Source organism: Halichoerus grypus, chromosome 10 (assembly GCF_964656455.1).
Source record: "Halichoerus grypus chromosome 10, mHalGry1.hap1.1, whole genome shotgun sequence".
Classification (NCBI taxonomy): Eukaryota; Metazoa; Chordata; class Mammalia; order Carnivora; family Phocidae; genus Halichoerus; species Halichoerus grypus.
The window spans coordinates 50,917,931-50,944,486 of NC_135721.1; the positions used below are offsets into that span (position 1 = coordinate 50,917,931).

The following is a 26,556-nucleotide window of genomic DNA, read 5'->3' on the forward strand; positions in this document are numbered from 1 at the left end:
GAAAAGCTGTACTCCAGGACTTACCACACAACCATCACTGCAGATTATTAAGGGTTGAAAGAACAGCAAAGTATCCTCTTACAAATGTATTGAAAGGAATGGTTTCTCAAAGTAAATTTAGGCTATTTTCAAAATCCCTTTCTACACTGGTGTTTCCTGCCAAATGTTGAGGCCAATGGCCTGATGCCTCCTTTTCCAAACTAGGCCCCTCTGCTCATAGGAAACAAACTTAACAAAAGTCAACCCTGAGAGTCTTGAGTTTTAGGCCAAGAAAGCAGCAAGAGATTCCCCCCCGCCCCCCGCCCCCCCCCCCCCCCCCGCAGCCCACCCACCCAAGGAAAGTGGGTCTACCCTAAGCAGGCTGGAGGGGTCAAGAGAAGAGATTTAGTCCCTCAGCTTGGGGCATCTGGAAAATAAGATGGGTCACTGCTTCTTGGGGGCATACTGTCCCCTACGGACCATCCTCAGGGAACTTTGGGATGGTCCCCAAGAAACCTATGGGTCCTCCATTCTCTACCCAGAATGTCTTCCCTCTGTCCCCTCCACTTGCCCTAATTCCAGCACCAGGGACCAGCTCCAAGCCACAAATCCTGAAAGAGCCACCTAGATGGTTCCAGCCCATACATCCCTCTCTTTGGCCCCCTTATTGCATGCTACCCTATTCTTGGCCCCAGCTGCCTGTGGCGGGGTGGGGTGGGGTGGACTGGGGTGGTACTAATGGTGGATAACCAGGTACCCTTAGAGACCCATCTTCATTATTAATCCCAGGCCAGATAAACGAAAGCCCGCTGATCTTAACAATGTGCCCTGGAGGCCGGCATCACTAGAATCGAGAATTCTCTACCGGGATAGGGGTGCGGGTGGGAAACCTGGTTTAACAAATTCTTCTCTTGATTCTGAGGAGCCCTCTCCTTGGACCAAGTGTTGGCAGGCGGCGGACGAAGCTCGCCGGTCCCGTTCCGGGCCGCGTCCCCAGTCCCCTGCCGGGAGAGCCCCCCCCACCCCCAGCAGCGGCCGTCCGCGCAGGTGCCAGACGCCCGCGCGGCTCCGATCCCCCGCGCCGAGCCTGGAAGCGACCACCGCGCCCGGACGCTCGAGCTCCGCGGCGGCCGCACCGCGCGGCTAGTCTGAGGGTGGTGTCTGAAGTCGGGCGCTTCCTGCCTTCGCGTCCGCCGGGGTGCCGGGCTCGCGCGGCGGGGCTCCGAGAATCCCCGCTCGCCCCGCCCCGCCCGCCGCCCGCGCCCTGCATGGTGCGCGCGGCGTCCCCGCCCCCAGCCCCACACCCCCACCCCCTGTGGCCGTAGGGGGGCACCCCCACCCGGGCGGGAGGGTGGTCCGGCGTGGCCCGGTCGCCGAGTGGCGGAGAGGTGACGGTAACCGCCTTCCCATTTCCGCCCGGCCGGCCGCGCAGCAGGGTGAGCGCAGCAGAGAGCGCTCGGTCCTGCCTCCGCCCGCCCGCGCCGGGGGCTGGCCTTGCCTCGCCGGCGCCTTTTTCCCCCGCAGCGCGGCGCCGCTTCGCCACTCGGGCACCGCAGGTAGGGCAGGAGGCTGGAGCGCCTGCTGCCCGCCGCCCGAAAGATGGTCCCCTCGGCTGGACGGCTCGCCTTGTTCGCGCTGGGTATGTACGCTGCCTGCTGCGCGCCCCGAGCCACCTGCCCTCGGCGACACCCCGCTTTCCCCTGGCCCCTCCATTTCTCTTCCCGGGGGTTTTCTGCGCCCGCCTGGGAGAGTCAAGGGAGGCTCATGCTTTTCAGGGATTGGAGGCTGGGGGGCAAGGGGAGTCACGAGGGCTTCCTAAGGATTTGGGGAGCCCATTCCGAAGAGGGGGACCGTCGAGCGCCCAGGCTTTCCCCAGGGAGTGGCTGCCCTGGCCGTGCGTGAGAACGCCGGCAGGGGAAGGGGAAGCGGTGTGTGAACGGGCTTGAACTTTAATCCGCCGCGGCTGTGTGTTCTTACACTTGCTCACACCTACCTGCATATACCTGGCTGTCTCCAACCAAGCCCGTCTACACGGGCGGCGGTGAGCGTAGATGCGGAGAGGGCGGCCGGCGTCAGACCCTACGGCGGGACCTTGCCTGCTTCCCTGTCGTACCCCCTGCCTAGCCCTGAGCTCCAGTGACGGGCAGATGGTCACAATCAGCAGAGGCGCCCTCGGTCTTCTAACTTTAGGAGCTCTCGAGCTTTGGGGTATGTTTTGGGTTTTTGTGCGGATTAATTGTTCTTTTAATTAACTTCCCTGGGAGAAGTGGTTGAAGTGTCAGCCGAGGGCAGGAGTGAAACCCTAGACGGAGCGTTGCCAGTTTCCTTTGAGTTTGTTCTTGGAAGGGAACGAGAGATGGGGGAAGGGAGGGGAAGTTAAACCCGGCAAACCTGGGTCTCGTCTGTGAAGCCCTTGAGTTTTTCCGCGGTGAAGTTCACAGGTCTGCGTGTAAGTGGTAAGGGGTGCAGCGCCGTGCGCGGGCCGCCCGGCTCTCGCCCCTCTCAGCGCCCGGCCTCTGTGGTGTTGAGATAGGCGCCTGACAGCCCAGGTGTCCAGGTTTATTGGTGCAGCTTCCGTGAAATGAATTCCTCAGTCGATATCCCCTGAGTTTACCCCTGTAAAGCAAGTTGCTCCTACCTGGAGAATTTATTGGAGCCTGAGAAGAGCTATGGAACCCCCCCCCCGTCCCCAGAATGCCCAGAGCCACAGCCTCACCCAGTTCGTGTTCAGTTTCAGGGGGCACACGGAGCCGCCTGTGATCCTGCGCATGAAACGCTGATCGAGAACGGGGGAAACGGGGGCAGTAGTGGAACCCAGTGCTCTGAGCTGTACCCTCACCTGAAACTCACCAACAGGTGGCATGATTCTGGGCGGCTTCCCCCCCTCCCTTTTTCCAGAACCCTTTTAACGTTTTTTGTATTGACGGTTGTTCCGATTTTCGATTTTTTTTAAAGCCGCAAAACATGACCGATACCTCAGAAGCCTCCTATTTGCGCGTGCCTTTGTAGTGTGTTTTGCAAATTCTAGTAGTAACAGTCATAATAGCTAATGCTATTTGAACACTTACTCCGTGCCAGGCACTGTTCTAAGTGGTTTCCATGGATTCATTTATTCTTCACGCCAACCTGACGAAGAAGGTATTATACCCATTTTACAGAGGAAGAAAAGGAAGCGCTCAAGGCCCACAGTTAGTAAGCAGTTGGGTCAGGATTATTAGAGTGTGGGAGGATTGAGGGTTTGAAATGTCACCCAGCTGTGGTCACTATAGTCCCCTTTGCCAGTTTTGGGACTTTTCTTGAAGGAGAGATTATATGGACTACCTCAAAACTTGTTAAATTGGGTTTTCCGGTGGACTCCTAGGATCTCAAGGTGGTCTTAGGTTATTTGATGAAAATTGGAGGCAGGAAATGATGAAGGTGTGCAAATTTGAGGGCACCTTTGAAAGTTGCCCTGCCCCCCATCATACTACCCTTGCCCATGAAGACTGCTTGCACTCATCATGTTATTTTTCCTTTTTGCCTAAGAGTTGAGCCTGATCCTTGTTTCCTTCCTTGAGAAAAAATGTATAAACCTAGAAAGATTGATCAATATGTAAAAACTGGCTCATAAAATTCCAAAATATAAGCAGTTGGAAAAAAGCAGAAGAAAAGAAGGCAGGAATACCAGTTTTTTGTTTCTTAAAAAAAAAAAGCCATTCGCTCTGATCATTGACTACAACTTCTGCCTCCCACCTCACTTTCTGCTAGATTACTAACTAGCACTCATCAGTGCCACATGCATCTTTAATTTGCACATCTCCTCCAGTGCTGCTTTCCTCTCTAATTTTTCTTAAATTAGTTGAAGGCAGTTCCAGGCAAATCAGCAAATCTAGAAAATCAAGATCTCTCCCCTCCTTCCCAGCCTTTGTAGGAACAGTCTGAAAAGGAACGGGTTGTTTGGAATTTCAGCTGATGCTCCTGATTACTTGGAACCTGAGTGTTGATTGATGTTTTGGCGGAGAGCATGCGGAGACTGTTGCTTAAATGGCAACACTGGAAACATCATCCAGGTTCCTGTGGTGGCTGCCCTCCATGTCATATTTCCATCATTGGCCAGGCACACCTCACAGGGGCTTGGCACCTCCAGTCCCACATCCTCCTCTGTGAGCAGGGAGCAAGATGTGTGATCTCGGGCAAGTTACTTAGCTTTTCTGTGCCTTGTTTTTCTCATCTGTAGAATGGTGCTGTTAATAGGGTGGTTAAATATATTTAATGAACATAGAATGGCGCCTGTCGTGTAGTAAGAGTTGAAAAAATCTTAGTGCCATCATCATTGTTGTAACTTTGAACCCCATAGAATTCCAGATGTCCTAGCAGGTTCTGTCCATTCTGTAGTTGGGAGAGTTTGTCTGTCTTACCTTTCAGCTCTCCACCCTTCCTAAGCCAGGAAATACCACCTAACCTAGAAACCTACTTAACGATTTTAGTGAGTCTCATTTGGCAGATACCAATTCAAGCAAATTTGGAATTTGGAGGGAGGGGACATCATGAATTCTATAATTTTTGATGCAAAACATTTGTATTTCCTCAATATTCAATGGTCAGTTTATTGAAGTCACCACTAAGTTTCAGTTTTTTTAGTGGGAATAATAAAACTGCAGCCCCCTCATAGGTTGTTATGAGAATCAGATGAGATGGTAAATACAGAAGCTATTTATAAACTATACAAATAAAGAACTACACACAAAATGAAATTGATTTTAAAATCTAGAAATAAACATTATTATGTTTATGGCAGCTCCCAGTAGGACTGAGTGTAGCCTAAAGAAGGATCCTAGGACACTTAAGTGTCATTAAGGATGGGTAGAGATGAAGCTGGTCCCTGTCCCTGTGGATTTGGGACCGAGGGACCAGTAGGGGACATGAACGAAGACAGTCCTCTTCTCCATTACATGGAAATGTCTTTCAGAGTAGACAGTGGAGGTTTGCCCAGGACACATGTTTTCCTTATTGGCAGCCATAATTAGGGAAAGTTCACTTAGAACATGGGCTGTAAAGGTGTATATGGAAGCCTTAGAGGCTAAGTTTCCCATATTTGCTTTTCCAAAACTTGGTTTCCTAGGATAAAGAGATCTTTCTGTAAATATTCCGTGTCCCCTGCAAAGGGGACCTTTCTTACAGGAGTAAATGATGCTTCCTGTTACCATGGTAACATAGGAAAACTAGCTGACTTTTCCATTAGACCTATCTCTAAGGGCCTTTTGAAAGTGTGCTTGAACAAAGTCCTACTCTTTGGGCTGCCCACTGAAAGGGATGGGCAATGGGAAGTGGAGCTTGGGTCAGCCAAAACGGGACAAGCCTGACACACTGAATTGGGCATCTTGTGCTTGGTTTCACGCGTAAAACCACTGTAGGACCTTCCACAGCAGTGCCCTCAAATCCCAGCCACCTGGAGGGCTTGGCAAACCAGGTTGTCCTGCATGAGGTGGGAGGGTTTGCATGTCTGACAAGCGTCCAGGTGTGGCTTATGCCACTGGTAGGTAGGAGAAGAGAGGGACACTTGGAGAACCGCCGCTCTTCAGCCAGTTGCTGTTAGGGAAGCTTCTGGCTTAGCCAGTTGCATTTTATCTAAAGTCTGTTCTGACATTTATGAATGCTGCTGTGGATTTATGAGCCATTATTAAAGGTGCTTCTGCAGTCTGTCTTGCTGACCAGAGCAGAGCAAGAACTCTTGCTGAGATCTCTTAATTGTCATAAGTGTTCTTGTTCTTTGCCCCTGGAAAATGTGATGGTCCTTTGTTATTAGGCTTAAGCTGACTGACCAACACTAAGCATGTCACACTTTCTTATTTTAGGGGGTTGCCAAAAATTGACCGTTGTTTTGCTGCCATTTCAACTATTTTTTAAAGATTTTATTTGACAGAGACAGAGAGACAGAGAGGGAACACAAGCAGGGGGCGTTGAGAGGGAGAAGCAGGCTCCCAGCTGAGCAAGGAGCCCGATGCAGGGCTCGATCCCAGGACCCTGGGACCACGACCAGAGCCGAAGGCAGATGCCCAACAACTGAGCCACCCAGGCGCCCCTCAACTATTTTTCATCATCTCAATTTAAAGCATGAATTTAATTCTGTGCTAAAGGCTAACCCGGTTAAGATTGCATCTAGGGGCACCTGGGAGGCTCAGTCGGTTAAGCATCCAACTCTAGATTTGGGTACGTGCAGGTGAAGATCCTCGGGGTCATGAGATGGAGCCCTGCGTTGGGCTCTGTGCTCAGCGCAGAATCTGCTTGAGATTCTCTCTCCATCTGCCCCTCTTCCCACTCACTTTCTCTCACTCTCTAAGTAAATAAAATATTTTTAAAAATTGAATCTAGATAGAGAATTCGAGTACTTTTACAGTGACTTCTGGTTTTGTTATGCTTTTTTTTCCTCCTTGTGAAATGTCAAGTATAAAAATCTTTCATAAAAATCAGGAAAGCCTAAAATCCAGGCTACCAGACCCATCTCTTAGGAGCTCTTCAAGTACAAGGCACATTCCCTTTAGATGAGCTCTAAAAATCTGGGTAGTCTTGGGGCACCTGGGTGGCTCAGTTGGTTAAGCGACAGACTCTTGATTTCAGCTCAGGTCATGATCTCAGGGTCCTGGGGTGGAGCCCCACGTGGAAAGATTGGGCTCTTTGCTCAGTGGGGGGTCTGCTTGAGATCTTTTCCTTCTGCCCCTCCCTTCCCACCCCCCACTCACACATGTTTGTGCTCTCTCATAAATCTTTTTTTAAAAAATTAAATATATCTGGGTAGTCTTTTGAGACATTATGAATTGGTTGTATTGAATATGACTTAAAGAGTAGTCACCTGGGCTTAGAAAAAGTTGGAAGTTTGTTGAAATGGAATTTTATGTCTTTGCTAGTGCCTTTTTTGTGTTCCCCTTAAGTCAGAGGAAACACAATTTTACATGGAGTCTTTCCCCAGTCAAGTGAATTCTGTGCTCAGCATTTTTGCTTTTACTTTTTTCGTGTCCCCTTCTTTACCTTGAAAAGCTTTCAGCTTCCCCCACCCTAGTGTTTGCATTTCTCAAGTACTTGTGGAGAGATGGTTAAGGACTTCCTCAAGAAGGGATGTACATATACCTGCTTTGTGTAACAAGCTTGTATAACTCACCGAACACCAGCCTGCTAATGCCTTGCCTTTTTTGGTTTTAATCTTTGAATGTGTTAACTTTTCTGGCTGGGAACCTTAGCAGTAGAGTTCTGGTCCCTCCAGGTCCTGCCTTGGATTGATATTGGTTGGTGCTTGTTCTCTCTAGTAGTTCGAGCGTTCTTTGGAGGCAAAGATCCGAGGTCTTCATCTCTGCCCTTGGCCTATCTAGAGAACAGGTGGAGCCTCAGGGGACCACTTAGCACTTGATGACCCCCCTTGGGGTGTCCCGTCCTGGTTTCTCCCAAGTGGAGACTCAGTTGGCAAACATTTGGCCACATAGTTAATTTTCATTTGTACAGAAAAACTCTTCATTGTGATAATGAAGGGTGATTGCATATAAATTCCAACAAAGATGCAGTTAGTCTTCAGAATAATTGTTATTTTAAAAAGATTAGGATTTAGTGTTTTTAATGGTTACAAAAACATTTTTTTCCTCTAGACCATTTGGAAAATCCTGGAAAGCGTAAGAGAAAAAATGTTTCAGTGACCTGTATTTCTACCACCCAATGATAACCGTGATTGACATTTTGTTATACAGCCTATGGATGAATGTATACGTAGATATTCCTTGAAAGCATCTATGATTTCTGATGGACTCACACTATTTAACTTAATTGTTTTTGCAACTTAACCTTGATAATATTTTTGTGTTATTAAACATTCATTCTTAGTGTCATTGCATCATTCTTAGTGGCTGGCAAGTAATCTCTTGACTATATTTACTATAACTTAACCTATTTTGAAACCCTTTTGGCCATATAAATTTTCCCCGTTTCTCACCGTTATGAAGAATCCACACACTATTGTTAGGAATATAAATTGATACAACTTTTTGGGAAGTCAATATGGCAGTAGCTATCAATTTTAAGTGGGCATAACTTGGGTCATCAGTTCCACTTTTTGATATATATCCTACATAAATACTTGCCTAAATATGCAAAGAAAAAATTTAAAGGATGGTGATTGTTGATTTTGTTTGTAACAGTAACAAGTTGTCAGTACCTACTGTTGTAATTATTTAAGGAGATTCCTTAAATAAGTTATTTTTACATAACAGTACATTGATTTACTATGTATCTATTTAAAAGAATAAAGGTTTCATGATATCTTAAATTTAGAAAGGCATAGAACCGTAGGTATAGTACAGTGCCTTGGTTTGAATTGGTTAACTTTTTTATAACAAGCCTATATTAAATTTATAATGCCTAAAGTCAAGATAAATGATACAACAGACACTTCTGTGCGTAAGTGTTTGGCACATCTTTAGGATAAATTCCTAGCAATTGGCCTTTTCTCCCACGAGCAGTGTATGAATGCCACTTTCTTGAATCTTCCCTAACACTAGAAGTTAGTTTTAACACTTTCCAAGTTGATTGGGGAAAAAAAGACCTCAGCCCAATCTTCATATTTAACATTTGTTAGGATGATTCAGTTCGTTGGCCATGTCCTCTTATTTGCATCTTAACTTTTTCAATTTTTTTCTTATTGATTGATTATCCTTAGAGCTTTATAACACTTTATATAAAAAGGATATTAATACTTTGCAAGTATTCCCCCCCATTTATTGTATGTCTTTTACTGTTTTGTTTATGGTGTTTTTGACATACCGCAGGTTATTTTTATGTAGCAGAAACTAGAAAAATAAATCTTTCCCCCTTAAGCTTTCTACCTTCGTTTATACATTTAGGAAAACCTTCCCTGGCCTAAGATAAGGCAAATATTTACTTATTTTTTTTCTCCTAAGTCTCCTATATCATGTTCAACTATTGTACCTAGAATTTATTCTTGTGTACGGTGTGAGGTATAACTCACATTTCATAAAAAAAATAGCCAACCAGTTAATAGTCTCAATTGCTATTTATGGAATAATCTATCCTGTCTATTGTGGCTTGAAATTCCATTTTTATCACATGCTAAATTCTTTTTTTTTTTTTAAGATTTTATTTATCTATTTGACAGACACAGCGAGAGAGGGAACACAGCAGGGGGAGCGGGAGAGGGAGAAGCAGGCTTCCTGCCGAGCAGGGAGCCCGATGTAGGGCTCGATCCCAGGACCCTGGGATCATGACCTGAGCCCAAGGCAGACGCTAACGACTGAGCCACCCAGGCGCCCCCACATGCTAAATTCTTATAGGTACTTGAATCTGTGTAATTTTATTTTGGTTCTATTATTTTGTATTTTTGCGCTTATTGTGCATTTGTTCACTCATGTATTCTGCGAATATTTATTGAGCACCTATTCTGTGCAGAGCCTGCTTCTAGGTACTGGAGAATCAGCCAAGAATAAGACACAGAGCTTGTGTGTTAGTTAGATAGTTCCCACTGCTCTCTATCATAACTGGTTATTGCTAGTATTTAAAGCTTTTTTAAAAATAAACGTTTATTTTGTAATGGGTTTTGTTAATTCTAATAGTCCTTCAGTATATTCTCCTAGGTTTGCAGGTCCCTGATCATGTAATCTTGGATAGTGATAGCTTTGCCTCCTTCCTTTTAATATTTTTATCTTTTATTTTTCTTATAGCGCTGGCCAGAACTTCAAGAACATTTTTAAAAAGTCAATAGATATCCTTGTATTTTTCTTGACTTACTGATAGTGTTTGTAGCATTTAACAGTTAAGTACGAGGATGACTTTGTCGTTATATATACGTGAGAATATCTTTATATAGACACATACACGAAAATGTAGATACGTGTATCTATATGAATAAACTTTATCATGTTAATAAAATGTACTACTCTTCATATACTAAAAGATTTGGCATTTTGCTTTTTTAAAGCGGGGGAGATAATATGACTTGTGGATTTTGTTTTTTTTCAAATGTTTTGAGGACTTTGATCGACTCATTATGTTAAAGCCATCCTTAAATTTCCGGAATGAATCCCTCATGGCTCCGTGGTATTATTCTCTCTGCGTACTGCCAGGTTCAATCCATTCTGAAGTGTTTGGGGCCTTGTTTTCTTTTTTAGGGTTTGATATCAGCATTACATCAGCTTTATAAAAACTTTTATAAGCCTTCCATCTGTTTTATGCTCTTGAGTAGTTGAAATATCATGGAAGTAAGTGGCTCTGTGAAGGCTTGGAAGAAATTGCTAGCGGTCAGTTTAATTAAGCTCTTCTCCGCTTGAGTCATTTTTGGTAATTATTTTCCTCACGATCTATTCAATTCAGATTTCTAAATTTTTAGCACGGATTTTATAAATAATCTCCTTTTAACGTAAAGTTTTCTTTTGCATCTGTGGCCCCGGTTAATGTGACTTTACCAAATAGGAAAATAAGTAAGCACCTAGGCCCCCAAAATAAAATACATTTTCAAGTTTGTTTTTCTTGATAATACTTTGAAAAAAAAAGCCAAAAAACAACCACCTTCTTTTTAACCTTTTTTTTCCCCACTGTAGTATCATGATTGTGGGGTTTTTTTTAAGATTTTATTTATTTATTTGACAGAGAGACACAGCGAGAGAGGGAACACAAGCAGGGGGAGTGGGGGAGGGAGAAGCAGGCTTCCCGCTGAGCAGGGAGCCCGATGTGGGGCTCGATGTGGGGCTCGATGTGGGGCTCGATCCCAGGACCCTGGGATCATGACCTGAGCCGAAGGCAGACGCTTAACGACTGAGCCACCCAGGCGCCCTCCTTCTTTTTAACCTTAAACCAAATTCAAGTGAAGGCTTCATTTTAATAGTGTTCCCAGGAGCCCAGGAAGTTACTCGTGTATTTGCCTAACTGCGTGTGCCGAAGTTGCCACGGTAATGCCGTTTCCGATTTGGATGATGCACGGCATGTCTAGCTTCCTACCTAAAAAAAATTAATTTTTAGGTTCCTTAAGCTTTAAAGAGTTTAAAAACCTCCAAATACACTATCGTGTCCATTAGATGCGACGAGAGTGTTTGAAGTAAGACGGCCAGTGCTCGTGTGGGAGATTTTTGCTGCTGTTGGCTCATTTGCTTTGGAGTGATTTGTGTGTGTGTGTGTTTAAGATCAGCACTTCTAGGTGGAAATATGGGATTCTTACAAAGAGACCATATCTTCAGCTTGAGTTCTTTAGGGCCTTTGATCTGAGTTTGAATGAGGTCAGTAAACAATTCTCCTGGGCACGTAAAGGATAGATGTGCCTTCACTGCTCTTTCGTCATCTCTTGCCAGGTCAGAGGCATTCTCTGGGTAATTACTGTACTTCCAAGAGGTGCAGGAGATTAACTGGCTAAATGGTACACGTCATGTAGTGACACAAAAGCGGCTGAAGCTGATAAATGAGAGGTTTGCAATTACACACTCTGCTCCCCCTCCCTCTGCCAGGCCTTGGGAACCAGCAGGGCAAAAACAAACGGAACGTGCTTTTCGTGGTGGAAAGAAAAAGCCTAAGACCTGTAACTTGTACTGTGGCAGGGACTAGGAGGAACTGGCCTATAAACTATGGAGGGGCCTAACCTGTTCACCTTCTAGGTCACCAAGCTCAGTTGGCAACTCTGGGCTTGAACACTTCTCACCTTGGAACAGTCCCTGGGTTGTTATTTTTGCATTGGAGGAGCATATCATCGGGCTGGTTTGCATGCTGTATACACTCCCTGCCAGCAAATTTAAACAATGACAGATGTTTTTTTGCACATAGCAGACCTTGGGTGTTATAATTAGTGTTTCAGGGGATGAATCATAGGCCCCTGAACTGGAATGAAAGCAAGCTTGGGGCCTGAGCATTATTTAGGGAGGTGAGGTAAACTCCTAGGTCACACAGATGGGGAATCCTTCTGGATCGGGACTCTCTCTAAACCTCATCAGCCACTCCCCTGCCACGCAAAGAAAAACCCCAAAACAAACACACTTCTTGGGCAGGCCACTTAGCGCTCACAGAACATGCTCACGCTCTGGTCGCCACCTCCCGTCGTGGGCCATGCAGGAGACACACCTTATCTGCTCGCCTTGGTTAAATCCCACTCACTCCTTTTCCAAAGTGAAATCGAAATCAGAATCTACAAACAGAAGATTCAAAAAGCACCCCCAAATTTGACTCAACAGAGACCTCCTCTTACTAGGTTTAACTAGCAAGTATCTGACCAGATCTCTTTCTCTGTATAGATACAGATAGTCATATACTCACTTTTTTCCTTCAAACAAAAAGGCATTTGGTATTTTTAAATCTGTTTTTCACTTACAGTCTGTAGGGAAAATATTTCTGTGGCAAAAATACCAAGTATATCTGTTGACCTATCCTTTTTTTTTTTTTTTTTGTGACTATAACACATTCCATTATACAACTCTATCATTGTTTATTTACCCATCCTTTGTGGATAGAGATGTAGATTGTCTCAAACTCCAATATTCAAACCTGACATGAAAATTCTTGCAGCTAAATCATTACCAGTATCTTTTCATTATTTTGTATGGCTAAATCCCCCGAAATGGGCTAGTAGGTCAAAAGGTACACACTTTTTCAACTCTTAATGTTTTGACAGTCTGCCCTCCAGAAGAACTGTACAGACTTCTGCCACCTGTTGTGAATGCCTGTTTGTTGGCAAACTTGCCTATGATTAATGTTATAATTTTCTAGATTCTGTTCATTGTGTTGGCCAAATGGTATCTCATATTTTAATTTGTATTTGTTTGGTTAAAACCAAAGTTTGGTACATTGAATGCTTTTTCATGTTTGAGTATTTGAATTTATTTTCTTGTGAATTAGACCATGTTTGGGATAGGTTATTTAATTATTGATTTGTAAACAGTTTTTAAAAAGATATATTGAGGGGCACCTGGGTGGCTCAGTTAAGCGTCTGCCTTCAGCTCAGGTCATGATCCCAGGATCCTGGAATCGAGCCCCACATTGGGCTCCTTGCTCAGTGGGGAGCCTGCTTCTCCCTCTCCCTCTGCCCCTCCCTCCCACTCGTGTTCTCACATGCTCTGCACTCGCTCTCTTGCTCAAATAAAAATTCTTTTAAAAAAGATATATTGAAAATATTGCCCCCCACCTCACTTGTGTTCTCACACGCTCTGTGCTCACTCGCTCTCTCAAATAAAATCTTTTGAAAAAAGATATATTGAAAATATTTCCTTCATTTTGCTGGTTAAATTTATATGTGTTGTGTTTGGGTTTACAGGAGTATCTTTTTGTTTTTAACTTTTAAGGACTTAAAATCTGTTCATAATTCCTTTACGATTTCTACTTGGAGTAGGGATTTGCTGTGCTTCTTTGATATCTCATTTCCCCTTCTACTTTTATGTTGTTACTTTTCAAATTTAAATTTCAATCCGTTGGGAATGTATTTTGGTATAAGATGTGAGCTAAGACTCTAACTGGCTGGGGCGCCTGGGTGGCTCAGATGGTTAAGCGTCTGCCTTCGGCTCAGGTCATGATTCCAGGGTCCTGGGATCAAGCCCCATGTCGGGCTCCTGGCTTAGCGGGGAGCCTGCTTCTCCCTCTCCCTCTCCCTCTGCCTCCCCTCCTGCTCATGCTCGCTCGCTCTCTGTATCTCTGTGTCTCAAATGAATAAATAAAATCTTTAAAAATTAAATTAAAAAAAAAAAGACTCTAACTTGCCTTTTTGCGAAATATTGGTCCAGTTACTCTATGCCATTTGTTGAACAGTTCTCTAATCAGATTTCAAATCCTACTTTTGTCACTTGATACATTCTTAGGAATACTTGAATCTATTTATGGAGGTTTTGTTCGGCTCCATTCATTTGAGGCTCATCCTATAGGGAACTGTTCTTTTGAGCTGGCAACGTGTCATTGCCCCGGGAAGTGGGAGCAGAAAATAATGAAAACTGGGAAAGTGGACATTGGATTACACTGGATGTCCCTTCATGGTCACGTCTCCCTTTCATGACAAGACTTCTTTTTTTTTTTTTTTAAAGATCTTATTTATTTATTTGACAGAGACACAGCGAGGGAACACAAGCAGGGAGAGTGGGAGAGGGAGAAGCAGGCTTCCCGCTGAGCGAGGAGCCTGATGTGGGGCTCGATCCCAGGACCTAGGGAGCATGACCTGAGCCGAAGGCAGACACTTAACGACTGAGCCACCCAGGTGTCCTCCTGACAAGACTTCTACTTCCATCCCACCTAGGGCATATTGGAGGAAGAAACACATGTGGTGGTGGAGAGGATACTTACTGTGTTTGAATCCCTGGGGGAGAAAGGATGACTGCCTCACTCCTCAGCTTGGCTGAAGACTGATGATGGGCACTGGGTCTCACTGTTCCGAAAGGCATGGCGAACCTACCTATGTGCTCCTATTGTTTCTGGAACTTTTGCTTTTCAGAAATTGGGGGTCATGAGGCAGGCCTGCAGTCCTCCATGTAATATTCTGATTAACTGAAACTATATTTTCACGTCTCCTTCTCAAATCGGAGTACCGTGGAGTATGGGTGGCATACTCAGAGCCAGGCGATGTACTGGTACATCTCCCTGGAATAGGGAATAATTAAAGAATCAAAAAGGAATTTAACTGGCAAGTCATAATATTATTTTCTATATAAAAACAAACTCAGCTCTACTAGTTGATAGAATGCAAGATGGAAATAACAAAATTAATTTTTAGGATATAAGGATAAGTTGCGATTCTTTTTTTCCCTTTGGAATGTTTCAGAGTGTGCCCCAAGACTAGAGGAATAGGTATGAGTTCCTTCTCTTTGAATTTAGGGGGGGTCTAGTGAAAACGTTTGAGGAGTACTGTCTCATGTAGAGGACTGATTTTCAGATGATTACAATAGGAAAAACAGTAACTAAAACCAATACCTTCATTAGTCTTCTGCTTGTTTTAGATTTAATTTGCTTTCCTAAGTTTTCCCAAGATGAAAACTTAGATTATTGATTTTAGATTTTTCTTTTCTAATATAGTCACTCAGTGATGTCCGTTTCTAAGCACTGCTTTTGCTGCATCCCACAAATTTTGATGAGTTGTATTTCCATTTTTATTTAGTTCAAAATATTTAACTGCTCTTGAGATCTCTTCTTTGACCCATGTGTTCTTTAGAAGTGTATTGTTTAATCTCCAGTATGTAGGGGATTTTCCAGCTGTATTTCTGTTAATTGATTTCAAGTTTATCTTCATTCTGGTCTGAGAGCAGACACTGTATGATTTCTAGTCTTTAAAATGTGTCTAGGTGTATTTTATGGTCCACAATATGACGTATCTTGGTGAATTTCATGTGAGCTTGAGAAGATTGTGTGTTCTGTTGTTGAATGTAGTCCGTCTATGGAAGTCAGTGACATCGAGTTGCTTGATGGCGCTGTTGAGTTTAACCATGTCCTTACTGATTTTCTGCTGGTGAATCTGTCCATTTCTGATAGGGGGGTATTGAATGAAGTCTCTGACTATAATAGTGGATTCACCTATTTCTTCTTGTAGTTCTATTAATTTTCTCCTCCTGTATTTTGATGTTCTGTCGTTAGGCACATACACATTAGGATTGTTAAGTCACTTTACCATTCTTTAATGATTCGGAAGCTATTTCTGGGTTTCTCAGTGCCCAAAGGTCATCACCGGTAAACTCTTTAGCCCCACATGGTACCTGATGCAAAACTTCCCATTTTACCTGTGAATGAGAAGTCCACTGAGTAGGGTTTTCTTCCTGACTTGGGTAGCAGAACTCTGCTCTGTTTTAACTTACCTTATGGAGAGAAAAGAATATATAAAAGCCATTACTCCAAGTTCCCAGACTAGTGCTCTGTTAGGATCAAGAGAGTGGGATCTTCTTTGTTAGAGGCCATCCTTTCAAGTATATTCTTATTTTGAATCCTCTGTAGGTTGTAGAAGTTTTTGGCAAATGGACTGCTTAGGCCCCAGTGAACCACTTGAAAGTTAGAGATTTACACTTAGGAAAACAACATCGACTCACTTTGTAATGTGAGCTTATTTTCTGGTGAAGTGCCTCTTTCCTCTACTGTGGAAGATAAGGAAAAATAAACAAAACAGTCCTTTCAACTCAATTGGATTTTTTGGATTTCAGATAAAAGGCTGCCATTTTTCTTTTAACAGTAATAACAGAGGCATTTGGAGTATCTCAGCTGTCATCCCATGTAGAATATATCCAAGTGATCAAGCAGTATTTGTGATTTTTGTGAACCAAGCCTAGTGTAACATTTGGTTCTTAATTCACCCAAACTGGCTACTTTACTCATTTAATGCTGTGCTATAGAGCCAATGGGATGAATAACCAAAATAAGATCTATCAGCTTGAAATGAGGGATGCTATTTATTTATTTGTTTTAGGTGATTTCTTTTCTACATGGATTGTTCACTTCAGCAAACCCTTAATGTGTGTCAGATCTTCTGCTGGGTTTGGTGATACTAATGCAAAGAGGGCCACCATTCCCTAGCCTTTGCCCTCAAGCCCTGAATTCTTGGCAGATTGTGGCAGAAGCAGACAGTTTTGTGTGTGTGTGTTTTAAGAATTTATTTATTTGACAGAGACCTAGCGAGAGAGGGAACACAAGCAGGGGGAGTGGGAGAGGGAGAAGCAGGCCCCCCACGGAGCAGGGAGCCCGACGCGGGACTCGATCCCAGGACCCTGGGATCATGACCTGAGCCGAAGGCAGACGCTTAATGACTGAGCCACCCAGGCGCCCAGCAGACAGTTTTTTTACAATATGAAATGAGGTACACAGTGGGCACCTTGTGCTCAAGAGCAGGGTTTTGGGGTATGGGAAGGCAGGGCACGATCTGAGAAGATGATGGCCATCACTTAAAACAGCACCTGGTAGGTGGTCATTTCTTTAAGAGTTTTATGTGTCATACAAACTCCTTTAGCCTATCTGGGCAACCCTGTGAGATATGGTGATTATCTCCATTTTACAGATGGGGAAACTGAAGCACAAAAATGTTGATTTGTCCACGCCCCCACAGCCAGCAAGTAGCAGCACAAGGATTCAAACCCAGGTCCCTGGCCTGCCCACCTAGCCATCCCGCAGCTCTGTGTCACTCATTCACGGAAGCCTGTGGGTGCTGAGGTGCCCCGTGTCATGCATGTGTGAAAGTGCCATTTTGTAGCGGGCCGTAGGCTAAATGTAATCGGACTTTTCAAACAGCCACTCCCTTGAGTTTTTTACCATAGTGAGAGTAATTGCCATGGAAGTAATTGTCATGTTGGCCAACAAGAAATGTTGCCACTTCCCAGTGCTGGGAAATAGAAACAAATGTGGTCCAGATCTTTTTTTTCCTCTCCTTCAGGTCAAGAGTTAGCTGTTCAGGAGCCAGATAATCACATGAGGCATGCTACTTGACACACATTAGGGTGACCGGGGCACCTCTAGTAATAAATTCATTCATGGAGACTGGTACGCATTTATACCATACAATTTAAATCTTAAATTCAATTAATTAACATATAGTGTATCATTAGTTTCAGAGGTAGAATTCAGTGATTCATCACTGGCATAGAACACCCAGTGCTCCCCCGATGTTTATAGCAGCAATGTCCACAATAGCCAAACTGTGGAAAGAGCCAAGATGTCCATCAACAGATGAATGGATAAAGAAGAGGTGGTATATATACACAATGGAATATTATGCAGCCATCAAAAGGAATGAAATCTTGCCGTTTGCAACGACGTGGATGGAACTGGAGGGTATTATGCTGAGCGAAATAAGTCAAACAGAGAAAGACATGTATCATATGACCTCACTGATATGAGGAATTCTTAATCTCAGGAAACAAACTGAGGGTTGCTGGAGTGGGGGGTGGGGTGGGAGGGATGGGGTGACTGGGTGATGGACACTGGGGAGGGTATGTGCTCTGGTAAGCGCTGTGAATTGTGCAAGACTGTTGAATCTCAGATCTGTACCTCTGAAACAAATAATGCAATATATGTTAAGAAAGAAAAAAAGAAGAATGTAGCAGGAGGGGAAGAATGAAGGGGGGGAAATCGGAGGGGGAGAAGAACCATGAGAGACGATGGACTCTGAAAAACAAACTGAGGGTTCTAGAGGGGAGGGGGGTGGGAGGATGGGTTAGCTTGGTGATGGGTATTGAGCAGGGCACGTTCTGCATGGAGCACTGGGTGTTATGCACAAACAATGAATCATGGAACACTATATCTAAAACTAATGATGTAATGTATGGGGATTAACATAACAATAAAAAAATTAAAAAAAAAAACACCCAGTGCTCATTCCATCGCATGCCCTCCTTAATGCCCATCACCCAGTTAGCCCTTCCCCTGCCCACCTACCATACATTTTTTAAGAAGTATTTGTTTTAAAGGGTGATTTCTTCCATGTATGCAGGCAGCCTGTCCTCCAGTGAGCGACACGCCTGTAAGTCACTGTACACGTGAGCTGTAGCCTCGAAGGCCTCTGCTCGAGGGCTGGCTTTTCTCCTCCTCCTCACCTCCCTTCTCTGCCTCTCCGGTTGACATGTCCCCCAAATAATAGCAAAAGACAGCAGAGTCTTTACCACTTTTGCTTTAACACCCTTAGTTCTTCAGAGTCCCACTAAAGATAGAATCTGTGTTAGCACATTTGCCAGTAGCTGGCTTCCTTTAACACCCTTCACCCTTAACTTTAGCCATAACATGGGCCCGCAAAACACACAGACCTTTCCATTGACTTGGTAGAGCAGCAGGTCAGGACAGAAATAGCATTTACTGTTTCACTTGTATGTGGGAACTTCATCCGGCTGGCAGCCTTTTTTAATGGCCTTTGCAACTCCGAATATAGTTTAATGTCTAGATCCTCAGGTGTGAGCAAGGGCCATCGTGTGGACGTTTTACCAATGTTTAGTAAAGGCGGGGGGGGTTTCCTGTTAGGTAAAGGAGTCGTACCCTTTGTTACAGAGTCCACAAGTACCCCGTCCCCTTTATGAACGTTTGTGTTAGGCCACTTCATTTTACAAAAGACCGACATCAGTACCTCTTTTTGCTAACCAAAAGAAATCTATAGAGAGAAATCGTAAAAGTGAAAACAGCTTCCAGCATTTGTTTTGCAGCAAGCTTTTATAGAGGCAGCATGCACCCCAAGCAGTAAGGGTGGCTCCATCAAGCTCGTTCCCCCAAACTACACTCAGCATCTCCGCATCCAGCCGCCATATGTTTGAACTGTGTCTGTGAGCATCTATGCTTTATCTCGCTTTTTGTGCATCTGTTAGCAAGAGGTGTCCTATAGTATCAAAAAAGCCCAGGAGATTATTCTTTAGGTCTAGGAATGCTCAAAAATGTTTCCATATATTGGGGCACCTGGATGGCTCAGTCAGTTAAGTGTCCAACTCTTGATTTTGGCTCAGGTCATGATCTCAGAGTCGTGAGATCGAGCCCCAGGTCGGGCTCCATGCTGGGCATGGAGCCTGCTTAAAATTCATATTCTCTCTCTCTCTCTCTCTCAAAAAGAAATGTTTCCATATAAATTAGTGGTGATTGCCTCTTCACTTTGCACCACTGTGGCTTACGGAAGGTTTCATCAGGTAGTGTATGTATTATTAAACCTGTATGTATTATTAAAATAGCCAGTGGGATGGACCACTTTTACAAAGACAGACCTCTTTCTGGAAAAAAATGTGAGTTTTAAAAATCACTGTCTTATTTAAAGGACTTACTTGATAATCCTTTTCTAGAACCCTCTCTCCCTAATTTGTAACTCCGAATCATTCACATCACTGGTTGGCTTATAGTAGATTGCCTCCACTGCAGTAGCTTCCCTAGCCCTTCTAGAAAAGTTGACCAGTTGGTCATTTCTGTACAAGCCCATCCTGCTGGCCCATGGGGGAGGAAAAGTTGGTGTTTTAGGCAGCCAGGAAACTCAACTATCTCCTGAGATTTAAACACCCAGATAACACCACCTCATAAAAATTCTGTTGTTCTCTGAGCAGAAGGCCCACTTGTATTTTCCACAGGCCTTTTGCTCGCTGCCCTGTAGGCTCCCTTGATCTTCACTTGCGTCACCTCATCTCCAGCAACCCACTATCTTAACATTTCTTCCTCCAATTGATGCTCTTGAGTTGTGACATTCAGCAGGAGAAAAAGAAGAAAGAAAGGTTTAACCTTTTGGAACAGAGCAGTCCCTTTGGGTCCAGATGCCCTCATCCTTTCAGCTTGCACCTCAGACCCCGAGGAACCCCAACTGCATGGAGCTGCTGAGTGATAACAAGGACAAGACGGTGGTGGAATAACCCCACTGTTGTCCAGCAGTAAAGAAAATAAACGTGCCTAATCATTCGTCGATGTGCTGCCCCTCCTAATCAGGGAGCAACCCTGTCCAGTTGTTTTCCCTTCCCCTGTGGGAGGTGCCGCTCGCAGCAGGGAGAGGGCTCGGCTCCAGTGGGCGACTGTTCCCAGGCCAAGGACGGAGCCGCTCTGTCTGAGAGCAGCGGTTCCCGCTAGCCTGCCCTGCGCCCTGCGGCCCGACCGCGGAGAGGAGCTCCCGGCCTGGAGAAGTGAACCGCAGGGCGGGGGGGTTATCCCACCAAACAGGAGATAAGGGTCTTCCCTCGAATATGCCTCATTAAATGAGGCAGGTACCAGCCGCCCTCGCAAATGGGGAAGGGGGTTGGGGTGCAAAATGGAAGCCCTTGCTGTGCCTGTGGTCTTCATCCCAGAGGCTGGTGCTGGCTCAGCCAAGAATGCCCTCTGGGGGCTGTGATGTCATCAGACTCCACTGCAGAGCCGAGAAGTGGGCGAACGGCCTCACTGTTTGGCCTTACAGATAAAGTCATTAACTTTTGTGTAAAAGCATGTTTAGGCGCCCAATGAGGTCATTAGAAAGCATTAAAGAAGTCTGGATTGTTCTAAACCACCTACGGGTGCACTATTCTTGGTTTTCCCCACTTTAGCCTCTTCAGAAAGGGCTTCGTTGTTTGTACCTGGGCTGTTTATCACCTGGTGAGCTATTTTCGGAGGCTCCACAGGTAGAAATTTTCTGGAAATCTAGGGCTTTGTTTATATAAAAACCTTCCATTTGACGGTGTGGATAAATTGGTATGAACAGCTATTGATATTCTTAGCTACTGTCTCCCTCATACTGGGGGGAAGAATCACTTTCATTTTTAGTCCTGTCACTGGGGTGTCTCCAGGTGACCTCTTGCTCCTTTGACAGTAATCCCGTGTGTGTGTGTGGTTCATCTAGAGATTTCTGTTCCTACTTCTTGACTTTTTCTTTCACCTTCCCTCTTTCCCTTATTCTCAACTTCTGAAGCGCCTTGCACGATACCTGACATTTAGTGGTTGACAGATACATTTTTATTGATGATGAATAATTTACTCCCAGAGTCTCTCTCCTCTTCTCCCTCCTTTTCCTTCTTACCCCTTGCTCCCAAAATAGCATTGACATAGCAGCAGATAGGAACACTGACTTCTCCCTTCCTTAGAGGGAGGGACTCCTTTCCCAAGGTTATGTGGCCTGTCCTAGCGCTCCAGCCCCACACCAATCTCACCACCGTTACACCCGCATCAGTGGGGATGACTGTCTCTGTGTCTCTCCCACAGGCACTGGGGGGGGGATATGAAGGACAGCAGAGAGCTGGGCTAGGCTTGCACGGGGCATAAAAAGTTCCTGCAGAGGCAGGACATTTAGGGCAGAGAAACCCAGAGCAGAGAATAATCTCTTGGTCTGTACATTTGCAGCTTGTGTGTCCTCTGGTCCCAGGTGAGTTCATTTGCTTTGCTCCTTGTGGGCCCTTCTCTCTTGAGCCTGGGATGCTTTAGTCCAGGCAGGAGTGGGAGGGATACATGGTGAACAGGGTTAGAGACTGTGCATGCAAGCTTCCAGAAAGCCTTGAGCCCAGCTGTCACCATCCAGAGGCTAGCTTCTCCTGGATGTTGAATGTGTGTCTCACATGTGAGCCTGCAATTACCGTGGACAGATATTCCTGGGACCTGCCTGGGGATAACCAGGGGCAGAAACTTCATTCCAGTTTGTAGCATTCTGGGGAATCTCAGGGATTTGGGGCAGACTCTGGAAGGGAACTGTCAGCAAAAGCTCTTTAGAGAAGTTTGAGAATATCAGGATCCAGAGAAAACTGACTTATGTTGAGCCTGCTAGTGGGTTTCTCTGGGCCTGTGTTCTTGTTTGTTTATTCATTTGCTTTTTTATTTTTTGAGGGAGATGGGGTCTTCCATCTGAGGTGGACAGGAAAGGTTTTTGAAAACATTGATGTTTGAACTGGGCCTTGAAGGTTGACCATGGCTTAGGAAGGTGAAGAGAAAGCAGAGGAATAGTAGAAGCAGAGACCGGGTAAAGAGGGGTGGGGGGTGAGGGGCCTGCAAGATCGAGACTGAAGCACATGTCCTAAGCTCAGCGAGTCTTGTTTCTGTTCTGTTGTATACCTGACCACTTCTTGAGGCCTCCCCCGCCACCCCCGTCACCTTTCACCTGGACTTCTGCAGTGGTCTCATCCCACTCTAATCTCCAGTCTTGCCTCCATAAGGCTTCTTCCCTTCTCAGTCTCCCCAGTGATTCTCCTAACACCTACATCAGGTGCCATTGTTGTTCTGCTCAACAACTGCCAGTGGCTGTCAGCTTGGAATGAAATCCAGACCCCTAGCTGTGCCCATGAGAGACGTCTGCTCTGGCACCTCCCCAGCCTTGTTTCCCTCCACTGTCCTGCTCCAGCCTTCTTGCTCTTCCTTGAACACGCTGAGTTTACTCCTACCTCAGTACCTTTGCACTTGCTGTTTCTTCAGTTTTAGATGCTCTTCCCCCAGTAGATATTTGCAGGACTTTCCCTCATTTTACTCAAGTTGCCATTAGATGTCACCAGTTCAGACCGTGATGACTCTCTTTATCTACATACACACCTCCATGATGAAGAAAACGGTCCAGTGTTGGACTTATTTCTTGGAGAGCTGTCAACATAGAACAGTTCTAATGGTGTCTTCTTATTCCAGAATGAAAGAACCTAGATTTTATCAAGTCCTTATGAAGTGCTCCTGCTCAAATAAGAGTTCAAGTGTTGGCTTTTGTGGTTCACACTCCCTGACCATCTCAGGAACTGTCTGACAGGTTTGGCCTGAAAAGGAACTGAATTCATTCAGCAAGTATTGTTGAGAGCTATCTATGTGTCAGGCACTGTTCTTGGCACTGAGAATACAGTCACCTGAAAAACTCCATCTCCCCCGCCTCCACTCAATCCCAAGGACACAGAAAATAAACCTACAATAAAATGTCAGGTTATAACCATGTGGGGGATGGGGAATAAGCCACTTGCTTCATTACCTTGCTTGTAGGTCTTCACAGAAGGATGATGTTGGACAATTAAAAGACCCCTGCACTCTCTTGTTCCTTTCCTGCCTGAATTATAAAAAGGGACAGGAAAAGGGGGATGGAAGATTTCTCTGTAACTGTAGCTTCATTTTGGTATGATAAAGGCTGTGCTTGACACCCACTTGGGAGCCCACTCTTAGATGTAGCTAGAGGATCAAGAAATTGGATTGGATTAAACCACTCTTCTAGCAACTCTTGTGTTCTGCTCCCTCAATCTCAGAGCTGACAGCCAGTTGACAACAGATTGAAAATTGTATTCAAAACTTGTCCTCAGCTAAGAGACAGCATGTCTACAATATGTTATCTCTTTTATATTAAAAATCACCAAAGCAAGGCCAGTTGCCCTGAAACCAAGATTCTGGATTTCTGTGGTGGTTTTGAAGACCTCCGATTCCTGATGGTACCTACCAGCCTCTCACTGGAAGAGTCCTCCCCCTCCCCCTCCCGCCCCTCCTCTGTCTCTGGCCTATTTCTATAAGGAACGTAATTCTCCTCTGCTTTCTCTCATCCATCATGTTCTTAGTTTGAGAGTGAGGCTCAGGATGTGCGGCAGCCCTGACCAATCCCTGACCAGAGCTGCTCATTGCTTCTCCCTGGGAGCCGCTATCAGTAAAGGTTTATCGGGCACATCCGTACAACACACTTCACGATGTAAGAGAGCTAATTGTACTTCCCGTCCTCTGAGCTTTCAGCCAGCTGGAATTCAGAGTGATGGCAAATCCTGGCCAGGAAGTGGGCCTTGGCCTCTGTATTTACACTCAGCCAAGCTGATGGACAGGGAGTGAGGCCCAGATCTGTGGGCCTCCATTGTAGGCTGAGCAGTGTCTGCTCCGCATTTCCAGAAAAGTCCAATTCAAGCTGCTTATGCCATGGCCTTCCTAGGAGGACATTTTACTTGAACTTAGGGAAGCAGTATGACGGGACAGTTTAGAGCGTAGAGTAAAATAATTCATCTTCATAGTGTTGTAATTGTCAACAGCTTTTTTTTTTTAAGATTTTATTTATTTATTTGACAGAGACAGCAAGAGAGCGAACACAAGCAGGGGGAGTGGGAGAGGGAGAAGCAGGCTTCCCGCGGAACAGGGAGCCCAATGTGGGGCTCAATCCCAGGACCCTGGGATCATGACCTGAGCCAAAGGCAGACATTAACGACTGAGCCACCCAGGCGCCCCTCAACAGCTGTTTTTTAATAGACTTTTTTTTTTTTAGTAGTAGTAGTTTCAGGTTTAATAGAAAAATTGAGTGTAAAGTACAGAGAATTCCCATATACGTCCTTGCCCCACCCCACATAATTTCCCCTACTATTACCATCTTGCCTGTGTGGTACATTTGCTACAATTGATGAGCCAATATTAGTACATTATTATTACCTAGTTAATGGTTTTTGTTTTTTTTTTAAACAAAACAAATGAACAAGCAAATAGCCGAATCAGACCTATAAATACAGAGAACAAACCAATGGTTGCCAGAGGGGAGAAGGCAGGGGATGGACAAAATGGATGAAAGGGAGGGGGAGGTATAGGCTTCCAGTTAGGGGATGACTAAGTCACGGGGATGAAAGGCACAGCACAAGGAATACTATCGATGGTATTGTAATAGCGCTGTGTGGTGACCAGAAGGAGTGACATTTGTGGTGAGCCGAGCACAACCCATAGAGAAGCTGAATCACTGTGTTGTACACCAGAAACTCACGTAACATTGTGTGCCAACTATACTAAAAAGAATAATAACAATCAGGAGAATAGCATTAAAAAGTAGCTATAAGTTCGAAGATAGCAACTATAGCGTTGTTTAAAATCATAAATATGATGGCCAACAGTTGGGAAAATGCTTAAGAAGGTATGGTACTGCCGCAGGGTGGACCGTTTGGTTCCAGGGTATGGACAGTACTTGCGGGGGAAAAAATCAAGATCTAAGCCTAAGCCTACAAGAAAATATTCAGAGGGAGAAACCCCAAACTGCTAATCAAAGTGGTATTCCCCCCCTCCAAAAAAAATGTTCATGCTTTTTTTTCAGCTAAATTTAAACTAAAGTCCCTAGTTTGCACTAGAGCTGATTCCTGTGTTGTACATTCTAGGAGTTCTGACAAACGTATAGTGACCTGGATTCCCCCCGCCTACACAATAAGTTGCACCCCAGAAGCCCCCTGTCTTCCCCTATTTATCTCTGCTTCCCTCCTCCTAAACTGCTGGCAGCCCCCGATCTTTTTATAGTCTCCATAGTTTTACCTTTTCCAGAATGTCGTAGAGTTGGACTCCCACACAGTTTAGAGCCTCTTTTGATTGACTTATTTCACTTAATACTATGCATTTAATATTCCACTGTCTGGATGTTTATCCGTTCATCTACCGAAGGACCTCCTGGTGACTTCAAACTTTTGGCAATTATGAGTAAAGCCACTATAAACATGTGTGTGCAGGTTTTTCTGTGGACGTAAGTTTTCAATCACTTGGGTAAATACCAAGAAGCTCTACTGCTGGACCATATGGTTACATGATGTTTTATTTTGCCACAAACCATTCAACTGTCCACCAAAGGAGCTGTACCATCTCACCAGCTGGTTTTGCTTCCTATACCAACCTTCATCTAGATGAGTCTGATGTTTTTTCTAGGCAATGCTTCGGAAATACACTGAATATTAATCAAGACCCCCTTCTCACTGCGCTCCTATCTCAGATTTAAACGTGCGGGCTGCCACCCACGTTGTTCTGTCATTCTCCTGTTCTTGCCTGAGCTAAACCATCCTAGGAGAAAATGTCCTCTTTTCCTTGATCTCTCTTCCCTTTTCCTTCTCCTCTCTTCCCTTCCCACCGCCCCCCCCCCCCCACCAGCCAAAAGTTCAAAAAAGTAAATAGGGAAAGGGGCAGGAGCAGGTTGGTGGGAGAGATCCCATTCCCATGTCCCAAGAGAAGAGCTGTGTCTTCCCAGGTTTTTGGTCTCCCTTTAAAATGCATTAATTGACACCACTAAAAGGTAAATGATGCTCTCCACCCCAAAACGGTGGGGACAGGCATGCCCTGTTCGTAACTGGTTTGTCTCCCGGCGGCTGATAAGACTTTGCACATACAACTAAGTGCTTTGGGGGCATTCACTGAATGGCTGTGCTCCCTGTGGCTAGAAGAATCCACACTGGCGGAGGGAAATTTGTCAGGGGCCCTAAAATCAGGCAGCAGGCTAAGAGACAAGAATACATCCCTACTCCAATCACTTCCTCCCCCTTAGGG

The 26,556-nt window shown here is 44.9% G+C and overlaps 1 protein-coding gene across 4 annotated transcripts in view; it reads left to right on the plus strand.

Moving 5' to 3' along the window:
- The first annotated feature begins 1,389 nt into the window (after positions 1 to 1,389).
- The window catches only part of TGFA (transforming growth factor alpha), a 130,982-nt gene continuing 105,815 nt past the window's right edge, over positions 1,390 to 26,556 (plus strand). The window contains exon 1 of one of the 4 annotated variants that reach the window (XR_013441744.1): positions 1,390 to 1,618. Coding sequence is in view for 2 of the 4 variants with exons in the window: in XM_078056430.1 (XP_077912556.1) it covers positions 2,031 to 2,187 (157 nt within the window). In the remaining 2 variants the exon portion in view is untranslated. Of the gene's footprint in view, positions 1,619 to 1,954; positions 2,188 to 26,556 lie in introns of those variants that run through there. The other 3 variants (XR_013441743.1, XM_078056430.1, XM_078056431.1) reach the window with 3 other exon arrangements.